The sequence below is a fragment of the Galeopterus variegatus genome, unplaced genomic scaffold, assembly GCF_000696425.1.
Source record: "Galeopterus variegatus unplaced genomic scaffold, G_variegatus-3.0.2 Scaffold633, whole genome shotgun sequence".
NCBI classification, from domain to species: domain Eukaryota; kingdom Metazoa; phylum Chordata; class Mammalia; order Dermoptera; family Cynocephalidae; genus Galeopterus; species Galeopterus variegatus.
In genome coordinates this window covers 243,810-256,780 of record NW_007726744.1, presented here as the reverse complement: position 1 = coordinate 256,780, position 12,971 = coordinate 243,810, and the positions used below count along the sequence as shown (strand labels likewise).

The following is a 12,971-nucleotide window of genomic DNA, read 5'->3' as shown; positions in this document are numbered from 1 at the left end:
CAGCCATTCCTTCTCACACCCCCCTGCCGGGCTGTGCTGTGCCTCTGTCTGCAATGCCCAGTCCCCACCTCCCTGTGTCCTCCGCTTAACAAAGTCCAGCTCACCCCTCAGTGCTGCCTGCACTGACCTCCACCCACCCCCCCGGCAGCATCCCCTGTCCCCTTCTGTGGGTTTCTAGAGCATGTGGCATTTTCCTTTCATTCCATAACCATCCCTTTACATAATGTCTCCCCAGATTGTGAGCTTCCTCAGGGTATGGATTGTTTATTTCTCTTTGTTCCCCCAGACTCTAACCCAAGCTATGGCACACCATAGCTTAATTTATTCACTTAACCCCTAATTACTGAGTTTCTACTATGTGCCAGGCCACGTGATGAACAATTCAGATAAGGCCCCCGGCCATCATACAGCTGACAGTCTGATGGAGGAGGCAGATAATGAGCAAACAATTACCTAAGTACATGCTTAATTATGAATCACCATGCGTGCTCTGAAGGGAAATAACAGGGGGCTGTGAGAGAATAATGGGTGGCGGCAGGGAAACTAAGCTGCCCTGGGTAATCAGGGTGGGCCTCCAGAGGAAGTGACGTTTATGCTGAGGTGAAGGAAGGGAAGGAGCGAGGTGAGGAGGCAGAAGAATTATGAATCACCATGCGTGCTCTGAAGGGAAATAACAGGGGGCTGTGAGAGAATAATGGGTTGCGGCAGGGAAACTAAGCTGCCCTGGGTAATCAGGGTGGGCCTCCGGAGGAAGTGACGTTTATGCTGAGGTGAAGGAAGGGAAGGAGCGAGGTGAGGAGGCAGAAGAGCCCACCAGGCAGAGGGAACAGTGTGTTTAGTGGCCCAGAGGCAGGCAGAGCTCAGTGCTTTGGAGAAAAGAAAGAAGGCCAGACCCCCTGAAATTTGACCATGCCCCAGGGTGGAAGGACTTGCAAAGCAGGGGCTAGTGGATGGTCTTAGGGAGTTTGTCATTTTTTTATTCCATGTGTACTGGGAAAGTACCAAAGACTTCAAGAAATGTCTGCAAATAACGGACTGAATGACCGGCTAGTTATGTTTAGCACAATGTAGTGGGAAAAATTCTCATTAGAACAGAAGATGTGAGCTTGAGTCCCAGCTCTGCCTGACTCTGAACTACCATAATCTCTCTGGGCCTTTGTTCCTCCGCTGCCAAATGAGGATATTACTAAAATCCTCCCAGAGTTGTGAGGGTAGAGTGAGCTAAGGTTTGTGCAAGTGGCTTGTAGCCATCCATACTCAGTAAGCAATGTCACTGAGGGGCCCCGGGGTTAGTGAGCACCCTCCTGCGGGCATCTGGCCAGGTGCTCCAAGCAGGAGGGCACCCCTCTGACAACACCTACCTGGAATGCACGCATCTTTACGGCCACAGCTCCATTGAGTGGAATCAGCAAGACCATGAGAGCAACTCCAGCCAGGACAGAGGGACCTAGATTCTGAGGAGGCACAGACAGACAGATAAGACAGACAGATAACCACAATCTATAGACAGAGCCCAACAGACAAATAGAAGCCGCTGACTTGAAATGTGGAGATGGGCAGGAGGCAAAAGACAGGGGTAAACCAAACAGACAGAAAAAGCCAGAATGACCACAACGTTTGCAGAAGCAGCCAGCCAACAGATAATGACAACAGGCGGGGAAAAACAGCAGCTATAGAAGGGTGTCCAGACACACAGGAAGGCAAATGCAGACAGACAGAGACAATGACAGCCAAAGTCACACCCAGCCTGCCTCCAAGCCCCTCTTCCTTCCCCTGGCTTCTGCAGGAGGGATCACAGCACAGGCTGGAAAGATTCATTTGCAGACACCAGCATCCTCAAGTCCCGCTCCTCTCTCCCCCTGTCCCCCTGTACCTAGAGAAGCTCTTGCATCTACTGCATAGTCCCTGGGCTGACCCAGAACAACCCCTCTTGTCCCTTCTGCAGCCAGGTCAGAGAAAGGGGGTGGAGGTCAGGGCTCTAGAGTCACCTGCCAGAGGAAGTAGATTGCCAGGATGATCTGCAGGGGGGCTGACCACAACAGGTTGATGAAGGGGGCAATGTCCATGAAGCGCTGGGCGTCCACAGCCATGAGGTTGACAATTTCTCCCACAGTGGATGCACGTTTGACTGAATTGGTGATGACCAGCGCCTGCAGGTGGACAGCAGGGGATGGACTAGGCCCGTGAGCTTCTTCCCAGCTGCCCAGGGCCAGCCTCTCCCCTGAACCCTGCTGCAGCTAACCTTCCTGTAGATGACGCCTATGATACCCGTCCGAAACCTCAGGCCAATCACAAAGATGGCATGGAAATACTGGTGTAAGATCAGTGTCTGCATTATGGAGCACACGAACATCAGCCCAGCCACCAGGAAGCCCCACCAGGCGGGGGCTGTGGGGTTTGAAATGAACTTGATCAGGACACTGCCAGGGGAAGAGAGAGGTGTGAGGGCAGGGGGTGCTCCCCAGGCTGCTCCTTCTGCTCTTGCCCTCAGCCTGCACTGTGCCCCCTGCCCCTGGAGCCTCCCAGGTGAGGCAGCTACTGGCCCTCCACACGCCCCACCACCTAGGCCAGGGAGGCTCAGCCCAGCGCTGCCTCGTTCTTGACCGTGACCTCCATTCTTGCTCCCTTCTGCCTTTGCTTCCTCCTTGAACCACAGGGCAGGAAGAAATACCACATTTCCATGGATTAGACCCTCCTGTCCCTTCTCCTGGGCTGCTGAGGGCTCTAGAGTCTGCTGCAGGACCACATAGACTAGCCCTCAACTGCATCCTTCCAACATCAGCAGCCCCCAGCGCTGCTCGGTGACCCTTGTCAGGGCCCCAGTTCACCCACTCTCACATGGCCTTCACCACCTCCTCTTACCTTCTGGCTTGTCCCCTCCCCCTACCCCCTCGGCAGCTACCTGTCTTCCCACTTAACTGCCCACCGAGAACACTCTGCCACGCACCACATTCCCTCTCAACACTCGGCCACTTCCTTTCCTCCCACCTCTGAGGCGGTCTTCCCAAGCCTGACCTGCCCACGTCCTCAGGAACATGCCCCACGGTTGTCCCCCTTTCTCCTGAGGTCAATATCTTCCCCTCTGCTGGCAGCTCCACCTTTGCCTATTGATAGGACCAAGCTCTTCATGTTGGGACAAACCTCCTCTTGACCCCATGGAGCCCCCTAGCCACAATCATAGCCAGACCTCCCTTTCTGTTACACGTTGAACTGTGTCCCCCCAAAACTACATTCAGGTACTAACCCCTTTACCTGTGGATGTGACCTCCTTCGGAAATAGGGTCTTTGCAGTTGTTATTGAGTTAAGATAAGGTCATACTGGAGTAGGGTGGTGTCTTTATAAAAAAAAGGAGAAGGAGATGTGCACACACATACACCAGACACACACCACACACACCCCTACACGTGCACAGAGAATGCCATGTGAAGACGGAGGCAGAGATCAATGTGATGCACTTACAAGATAAGAACACCAGTGATTGCCAGAAGCTACCGGAAGCTACGAGAGGCATGGAACAGATTCTCATTCAGAGCCTCTGGAAGGAACCGAGCCTGCCAACACCTTGATTTTGGACTTCTAGCCTCCAGCACTGTGAGGGAGTATAGTTCTGTTGTTTTAAGCCACCCAGTCTCTGGTAATTTGTTAGGGCAGCCCTGCCAAATGAATACAACTTTCCTTCCTGCAAGTTTCTGGGCATCCATGGCCTGGTCTCCACTGCATACCCCTGCTCTCAGGCCCTTCCCCTCTGTCCCAGCCTCTTCTGGGCAAAGTCACTCACCACCTCCGTGTTGCCTATTTTACTGGCCAGTTTTCTTCACCAGAGGCCACTCCTTCCCCTGAGAAGCACTGTCTGTGCTCTGCTCCCGTTCCAGGTTCCTTCCCCAGCTCTGGCTCACCCCTTACCTATCAGAATTCCTAGGACCACTCTACCCTCTCCCTCAGTGCAGGCTCTCTGGGACAGCCAAGCCCCAGATGTGGGACACTGGGCTTCCCTTGATGACTCCAGCTAGCTAGGAAACTCCCCTTGGAGGTCCCACCAGCATCTCTGGCCCAGCAGGGCCACCTTTGCCACATGCCCAGCCTCCTCGTCCTGCTGAACCCATTACCTCAGGAAAAGATCCATTGTCCTCCGGTTACCCAGGCCAGCGCCCAGGTTGCCCTTGACTCCTCCCTCTCCCTGGTGCACTCACCATCTCCCAAATAGCTCCTGGATTCTGATCCCTTATCTGGCCTGGGCTCCCATCTGACCTCACTGGCCCACTTCCATGAACCACCCTGCCCTACACATTGACTCCTCCCTCTCCCTGGTGCACTCACCATCTCCCAAATAGCTCCTGGATTCTGATCCCATATCTGGCCTGGACTCCCATCTGACCTCACTGGCCCACTTCCATGAACCACCCTGCCCTACACACCGCATGCTACTGGCAGGAGGAGCCTTCAACCCAGATGCCCCTCCCTGGCTCAGGTCTGTCGAGGATATCCTCAGCTCTCCCTCTTTCTCTCCGTCTTCCTCCCCGTGCCCCGCTTGCCCTTTCCCCCAGCATGGAGAAACACCTGGAGCTCCTGAGTCATGCTGTTTCAGGCCTTTGGGACTACAATTAAGCTGCACTTTCCCCTCCGTCATCCACATGTCCCTCCAAACTTGATAACCTCCTAAGCTGGCAAGTGTTCTCCGCTCCACCCCAGGCTTGCCTTCTTGCCCCTCCTGGGGTTTTCCAGACACCTGAGCACACCTCTGTCCCCAGTGTATTCTAACTGATTCAAATGCTGCTTTCTCCCACGAGACAAGGTCATATTTGTCTCCGTGTCCCTAGTGTCTAGCACCATTCTGGTACCCTGGGGACTCACTAAATGTTCCCTGAAGGAATGAATGCACGTGTGGAGGGGTTGGGGGCTCTGCTGCCAGGCAGATCTCCCTCCTACCCTCTCATTTGAAAACTCCTTCAATCCAAACCACTCATGTGACAGCTGACAGAGCCTGGTGGTGGTGGAAAGGGCACCCTAGCTGGAGTTCAGAGCCCTGGACTCGGATCTGATTCCATCTCTTCTAGCTGCGTGTCCTTGGCCAAGTTACTTCACCCCTCTGAGTCCCTGCTTCCTCTTTCGTATAATGAGAATAGGAGCACCTCTCCATAGAGTTGTTGGAAGATTAGAAGAGAGAATGCTTGTTAATGTATTCACTGCAGCGCCTGGCACATAGTGTGTACTCTACAAACGTAAGTTGAATGTGAATGGGGAAACTGAGGTGCAGAGGCAGTGCCACTTGCCAAGGGCCACAGAGAAAGTGGAGACAGATAGCCTCTTGGGTTGCTGGTCTGGGGTTCTTTTCACTGTCTGTGGTTCCCTCCTCTGGGCCCAGCGCTCGGGGGCAGCCGGCCAGCTCGCCTGCCCAGGGAAGAGCTGCAACGAGAGGGAGCACGGTGAGACCTGAGCAGCTGTGGGTTGATGAAAGACAGCAGGTCCTGGATCAGCTTGAAGCACATGCTGAGGAGGAGGCCGGGGCCGAAGGTGGCCAGCAGGGCCCGCAGGAAGGAGGGCTCCCGGGGCTTGCGCCGGCCCCCCAGTAGCACTTCGTCCTCACCGGAGACTTTCTTCCCAAATTCCACTGTGGCCTTGTGTCTGGTCCAGGGAGGAAGGAGCAGTGGGTAGGAATGGGCTCATGGGCCCCATGAAACCAAGGGCCAGGCTGAGCTGGCTGGGACTGAGGAGGAGGGAGCTGTTTTCTTGGCTCTCAGAACTGGGAGGGGGACAGACATCATGAGAATTGCCCAGGTGACTCTATCTTCAGATGCTAGGGGGTATCTGAAGGCGTGGCCAGACTGCGACCCCAAGGACTATAAACCCCTACAGCTATTCCCACCTTCCGGCCTTCTCCCTGCCTCCCCAGGGCTGGCTTCAGGGAGGGTGCTGAGAGGGAAGGGGATTTAAGGGCAGGGATGGCTAGTATCCCCGTCACTGGGCAGCTGAACAGGGACCGTGTGAAGATGTCATGGAGGGACGGAGAGGCGGGGGTGTGGCAGGAAGACTGGGGGCCCGCAAGTCCCCCGGAGGCTGCAAGCCATGGAAGCCAAGATACTGTTATCCAGGCCCAAGACCTTGGTTCCTCCAACAGCGAGTGGCCATCAGGGGCCCTGGGCTGAGCAAGCATTGAACTGCCAGGCCCTAGGCTACGGGTGGGAGGGAAGAGGGTCAATCCTGGGGTCAGAAGTAGGTGGGGGAAGGACGACTCAGAGTCCCAGCTCTCTTGGCTGGGCAGCTGGCCAGAGACGAGTTTGGGGGTCCTCAGTGCGAGGCCGCCAGTGGGAAGGGCCCTCAGCTGAAGGCTCATCCCACCCAGCCCCCGCCTCCAGACGCGAGAAGGCAGGGCTGAGAGCGGGGATGGCCCCTTCCCTCCCGAGGTCCCTGGAATCTACCCTTTAAGTCAGGCAGCATAGTGCAGTGGAAAGAGCAGGACCTCCGGGCCAGACAGCTGGCTGTGGATTCTGGCTCTGCCACCACCAACTAGGGCACCTTGGACGTGGCATTAAACCTGTGTGTCTCTATGTCCCATGTTACAGGTGGGGACACTAGGGTGGGTGGTTGAGAGATTAAATGAGTCCATCTACACACTTAAGACCAGGCCTGGGATAGAATAAGTGCTACAAAAGCACCAGCCCTTCTTTTTTTTTTTCCTTTTTGTCTCTTTTTTACTGACCGGCAACGGGATCGCAACCCTCGGTGTTGCGTCCGCACCGCGCTCAGCCAGTGAGTGGGAACCGGTCTCCTTTCCTTTTTGTCGTCCCATGTTACAGGTGGGGACACTAGGGTGGGTGGTTGAGAGATTAAATGAGTCCATCTACACACTTAAGACCAGGCCTGGGATAGAATAAGTGCTACAAAAGCACCAGCCCTTCTTTTTTTTTTTCCTTTTTGTCTCTTTTTTACTGACCGGCAACGGGATCGCAACCCTCGGTGTTGCGTCCGCACCGCGCTCAGCCAGTGAGTGGGAACCGGTCTCCACATGGGATCCGAACCCTCGGTGGGAGCGCCGCCGCACTCTCAAGCAGTGCACTCTCCAGTGCGCCACTGGGCCGGCCCAGAGCATCAGCCCTTCTAATGGCCTCAGCAGAGCTGGGAGAACTGGCTCCACCTTGGCCTATGCCTCCCACCTCATGGTCCTGACCCACCAAGAAACCACCTGTGCCTGCTCCTCTCCCTACCCCAGTGATGTGACCATCCCAGGCCCACCAGCCTCATCTGCAGGAGACTAGGGAATGTAAGGGGCTGGGCAGAGGGGGCATGGGGACCTGGGAGGGGCATGGGGACGTGGGACAGGCACAGGGATGCGGGAGGCCTTACTGCACTGCCTGCCTTTGCTGCTTCTTCCACGCCTTGAGTAGCTGCTGCACCACCGACTGGGAGGTGTCCTCCTCGTTCAGGGACCAGAGGTCCTTCTCCTCCAGGGGATGCCGGTAGCCATGGATGACCATCCTGGGCGGGGAGGTGGGGGTGGGCAGGCAGCCCCAGATAGGGTCAGAATTTGACAGCCTGGAGCTGGGGGCCAGTGTCACCAGGGCCCCAGGGTCTCCAGAAAGGAGAGTCTCCCTCGGGAGCTGTGACCAAGGGAGGTGTCTCCTTTATGCCCACAGTGAACAGGCTGGAGGTTACTGCCTCTCCCCTCCCAAGCTCCCACCTCTGACCCCTTCTCCTTCCCCCCCACAAATGCCCCCATCTCCCCCTATGCCCTGGTGGTGAAATCCATGCTGGCTTTGGCCCTGGGCAAGAGCGAGACATGGTGGGTTCAAGCCTCAGCCTCGGGTGCTTCCTTAGTGCGCTGCGGTTAATGAGCTGTCGCCCAAGTCACAGACACAATTATCCTGCTCCAGCCACTCTGAGGGGCAGCCAAGGAGATGACAAGCTGCAAGCCTATCTCAGACAGAAGAGCTCGGAACTAATTATGGTCTCCTTCCAGCCCCGGGCCTGTCCCTGTGGCCTGCCAGATGCGGAGCTGGCCAGTAGCCTGGGAGTGGAGCTGGGCCAGGCCTGGACTCTGCACTCAGCCCCTGGCCCAAGAGGATACGTTTCCCCATCCTCACCTGCCCACGCCTCCTGGGGTGGGGTAGGTGCCAGCCAAGCCCAGCACCTCAGGCCCCTGAACTGCTGGCCTTCCACCTCCCTTCTCTCCCCCTCCTCTGGCCCAGGCTGGAGGAAGAGCCAACTCACTTTGTGAACCACCAGAAAGACAGGCGGGAGAGGAAGCCGGCGCTGGCCTCTGGGCAGGGGTTCTAGAGGTGAGAGAGTGGGATGGGGCAATCAGGAGTGCCCACCACCTTCTCCAAGCAGGTAGAGGAAGGAGGGGCCCCCATTCCTTCCTGCTCCAAGCCCCAGTTTACAGATTGTGGCCAAGACATCTCTCCCCCTTTAGAAGGAACTGGAAGGGATGGGGGGTGCTGGTCAGGGCTGGGCTGGGGAGTGAGCCATGAAAACCCCCCATCCACCATGGCAGACTCACATTGTCAACATTCTTGGGGGAGAAAAACGGCGGCTTCTCCCGGAAGCAGGACAGGATGAGGGCCGAGAGCACCAGGGCAAAGAAAATGTAGAAGGTGGTGAAGCGGAAGGGGTCTGAGATCTGGCCCTGGGCAGGAGAGCGGGGCAGGTGTCAGAATCCAGGGGAGCCTTGGGGCATCAGGCCCCTCCGGGTAAGGGCAGACCCCGGGGCTCTCCAGGTCTCCACCCAGAGGGTGCTGAGAGGTAGGAAGGATCATACGGGGACTGCAGCTCAGCGAGGACTTGCCCTGCACAGGCATTGTGCCAGCATGTTCCCGACGTTGCCTTGTCTAACGGGGTGACCGCCTACGGGCAGGATATACCCATTCTGCAACTGAGGAAATGAGGCTCCAGAGGGTTAAGCAACTCGCCCAAGACCACACACATGGAGTAAGCGGTGTGTTCAGAGCCTGTACTCCTAGCTACTCTCCTTCACTGCCTCCCCCTGAGATGGAGAGATGGGGAGGCACTGGGATGACCCCCAGTGTTCCACCCAAACACCACCACCATGTCAGACACAGCACGTGGTGGTGGTGGAGGTGGGGCTTTGGAACAGCACCCTGCATTCCCATGAGCAGCCAGCAACAGCAGCATCTTTGTCGCATTCCCCCGTGTTACACGCCCCCCACCGCCCCCGCCTGCATGCAGGCAGAGGTGCAGCAAGTGGGGGAGGATGTGAAGAGCACCGAACAGAGGAGGTCCTGGGAGCCAGAGGGGCTGCAGTGACCTTGGGTCCTGAGGGCATCCCCCCAGCCAGGGCTGGACCTGGCAGGTTCCTGCCCCCTTACCTCTGCCTTGGCTGAAAGGATCTTGGAGCGGAAGGGGATGATGGCACAGATCACACACAGGAACCAGAAGATGATGAGGACCCCCGAGGACCGCACCCCTCGCAGCCGCTCGTACTGGATCAGCAGGGTAGCCAGCAGCTGTGCAGGGAGGGCAGGGGAGGCCCAGGCAGGGCACACACATATGGACCTGCCTCTGCTCCTCCCCACTCCATGTGGCCAGAAGTTTCTGGGCTCACCCCCATCCTCTTCCCACCCTCAAGGTGTCCAGCCATTTCCTTAGAGCCCACGGTTCCCCCGACACAATCCACAACCCACTGAAGACCTCCCCCACCCAGCTTCCCGGGCCCCACACTGACCATGGTGATCCCCACCACCAGGGGGGTGACAAAGAAGATGGGAGTAGGGGGCCAGCCGTGGACCAGGCCATGGAAGGAGTAGAAAAGATCTGCCCAGGAAACACACCACAGCAGGACGCCCAGGGCCTATGAACAGGGCACACGTTGGAGCCCCCATCCCCAGAGGCAGGGACAATCCCTGCTGGGGAAGGACCTTTGTTCCTGAAACTACTAGAAGCCACCAGACCTGCCTGGGCCTGGCTGTGAGGGCTGGGAAGAGTACTGGCCGGAAGCTTCTTGGGAGTGGAGAGAGTGTGGTTGAACTGGCTTAAACCTCCCCAAGCAGGGAATATCTCAGCTGGGGCAGACCCAAACTACTAGAAGCCACCAGACCTGCCTGGGCCTGGCTGTGAGGGCTGGGAAGAGTACTGGCCAGAAGCTTCTTGGGAGTGGAGAGAGTGTGGTTGAACTGGCTTAAACCTCCCCAAGCAGGGAATATCTCAGCTGGGGCAGACCCGGTTGCCAGGCTGCCATGGCCCTGAGCTGCAGGGCAGGTGCGGGTGGAGAACCTAGGCCAGCTGAGGGTTGGGGTAGGGGAGCAGCTCATTAAAATCAGACTCTCCTAGGCCCTAGCCCCACCCATAGGACAGCCCTGAGCCCCTGACCGTCTTGAGCCTGGACAAGTGGGAGAGGATGATGTAGCCATGATGGTGGTTCCGCAGATAGAACAGGTAGCAGGGCAGGGCGGCCCACAGGTAGATACAGGGGACCCAGGCCAGCAGGGAGTTCTGGAAGCAGGGGGTGAGGTCCGGGTTGTCTGTGTGCACAGATAAGTTGGAATCCTGGAAACAGAGAAGAAAATTCAGTGCTGTGGCAGCCTCCTAAAGAATTGGGCTCTCCCTAGGGGCAGGTGGCTGGGCCAGAGAGAGCTCTGTCAGAGACTGGGGTGTGGTGGAAGATGGATAAGGTTGAGAGAGCCTAAGTTTGCACATGAGCTGGTGTTGTCCTGAGTGTGAGCTCTCCAAGGAGGTCACGGCTGCCCCATTTCCTCATTTTCTCTCTATCTCTAACTGCAGTATAATTTAAGTACAATAAACTGCACCCATTTAAAGTGTATGATTCAATGAGTTTTGACAGTTGTATATAACTGCAAAACCACTACCGCAATAAAGATATAACCTGTTTTCATCGTTCTAAGGTTCCCTTGTGCTCCTTTGCAGGCCACCCCTCTTAGGCTCATCTGCTTTCTGTCATTCTAGATCCAATTCTTTTTTAAAAAGAAAAAAATTTTTAAAAAATTTTATCTACGTGACATATACACATAGTTCAAAAGCCCGCTTCTCCTATAGATCTCTCCCAGTTAAGGGACAAGGAGCTTCCCTGAGCCTTACTTGCCTCTCCTTTAAAATGGCCTCCCCACCTGCCTCACTGGGTGGGTGTGGTACTCACAGGAACAAGAGATGCGGAGAGAGCTTTGCAAATTACAAAGTCTACCGTGATGTGAACTATCCCAGTTTAGGTGGGACTGCTGTGGTTTTAGCAACGAAAGTCTGGTGTCCTGGGAAACTGCTCAATCTTTTTTTTTTTTTTAAAAGATGACCGGTAAGGGGATCTTAACCCTTGGCTTGGTGTTGTCAGCACCACGCTCAGCTAGTGAGCAAACCGGCCATCCCTATATAGGATCCGAACCCGGGGCCTTGGTGTTATCAGCACCGCACTCTCCCGAGTGAGCCACGGGCCGGCCCGAAACTGCTCAATCTTTTTTTTTTTTTTAAAAGATGACCGGTAAGGGGATCTTAACCCTTGGCTAGGTGTTGTCAGCACCACGCTCAGCTAGTGAGCAAACCGGCCATCCCTATATAGGATCCGAACCCGGGGCCTTGGTGTTATCAGCACCGCACTCTCCCGAGTGAGCCACGGGCCGGCCCGAAACTGCTCAATTTTAGCAAACCAGGATATTTGGTCACCCTACTGGCATTTGACAGACTATCTCTTGCCTTTGACTATAACTATACCTAAGAACTTTTAAAGAAAGATGTTTTACTGAGATTGTTTCATCCAGGATCACCAATGTACTAATCTCTTTTTTCCTTCTTGCAAAGCATTAGGTGTTCTGTACAGAAAGCTCAGAAAAAAATAAGTAAAAAGAAAAACCACCGACAATCCCATCTACCTAGAAACAACTATTACCTGATGATATAAACAACTACCTTCTAATTGCCAATTTAAATGATTAACATTTTTATCTTTATCAAAGTTATGCATGCACATAAGTCTTCTGATTTTCCCTTTTTCTCTGCTAATTTGATTTGGTTTGTGTCTAAGCTGAAAGTGTTAAATAATTTAAATTGGCTTCAAACTGCCTCCGTATGTAATAAACTGTAACATAACTTAATATATAAACAAACTGCAACCTAATTTGAGGGTATATTCTTATAACCAGTAGCTGAGTCTCAGCCAATCATGGTTGCAGAGCTTTCAGTCAATTACCGGCTGCAAACTGCACAGACCATGTCTACATAAGGCGAAGGTCAAGTTGTAATCAATTAGGCTCTTTCTACATCTGACTTCTTTTTCTGTCTATAAATACTGCCTTGCACATTGCTGGGTGGAGTTCTCTGAAACTATATTTGTTCAGAATGTTGTCCAATTCATGAATCATTGCTTTGCTCAAATAAACTTTACTAAATTAAGTATGGATAAAGTTTTTCTCTCTCTTTCTCTCTCTTTTTTTTTTTTTTGGCAGGGGGCAGTTGGTCAGTACGGGGACTGAACCCTGGACTTTGGTGTTACCAGCACCACACTCTAACCAACTGAGCTAACTGGCCAGCCAAAAGTTTCCCTTTTAACAGATTGTTGTCAGAAGTGGGATCCAAAGGAGAAACCCAGCAACCCCAGGAGCACCAAGTGGTCAAGCAAAGGCACCTGCCAGGGTTCATTGGGTTCATTCATCTCTCACAGCAACCAGAGGTCGTGGGTGAGTTCTTGCTCTGATTCCAGAATGAATCTGTGTTTTGAGCTCTCTGAGTTTATTTGAGCATTTCTTAGACTGGACTGGTGCTAGATCAAATTGGATCTGATAATTAACTGGATTGGATCTAGTTTGAGGCCTCAGGCAGACACCTTTTGAACATGGGCTCCTTCTTCCAAATCTAAGGAGTCTGGGACTCCACTTTCTGGGACACTAGCTAACTTTATGCAAAAAAATTACAGCCCCCAAAACTTGTGTATTTTTGTAAAAATGGGTTAATCTTACTAAGGACAACTTAGAATTATAGTGGCCACATGGAGAAGTTTTAACCTAGACAAAATTGT

At 54.3% G+C, this 12,971-nt stretch overlaps 1 protein-coding gene across 1 annotated transcript in view; it reads right to left on the bottom strand.

Moving 5' to 3' along the window:
* ABCC3 (ATP-binding cassette, sub-family C (CFTR/MRP), member 3) overlaps window positions 1-10,498 on the bottom strand; it is a 29,365-nt gene extending 18,867 nt beyond the window's left edge. Inside the window, exons 1-10 of the mRNA XM_008570825.1 lie at window positions 10,322-10,498; window positions 9,678-9,803; window positions 9,322-9,459; window positions 8,496-8,621; window positions 8,207-8,268; window positions 7,343-7,474; window positions 5,432-5,623; window positions 2,243-2,420; window positions 1,989-2,150; window positions 1,362-1,454 (exon numbers count right to left, since the gene is read on the bottom strand). Of these exons, the coding sequence (XP_008569047.1) occupies window positions 1,362-1,454; window positions 1,989-2,150; window positions 2,243-2,420; window positions 5,432-5,623; window positions 7,343-7,474; window positions 8,207-8,268; window positions 8,496-8,621; window positions 9,322-9,459; window positions 9,678-9,680 (1,086 nt within the window). The 5' untranslated portion in view covers window positions 9,681-9,803; window positions 10,322-10,498. The remainder of the gene's footprint in view (window positions 1-1,361; window positions 1,455-1,988; window positions 2,151-2,242; window positions 2,421-5,431; window positions 5,624-7,342; window positions 7,475-8,206; window positions 8,269-8,495; window positions 8,622-9,321; window positions 9,460-9,677; window positions 9,804-10,321) is intronic.
* Between the last annotated feature and the right edge of the window lie 2,473 nt (window positions 10,499-12,971).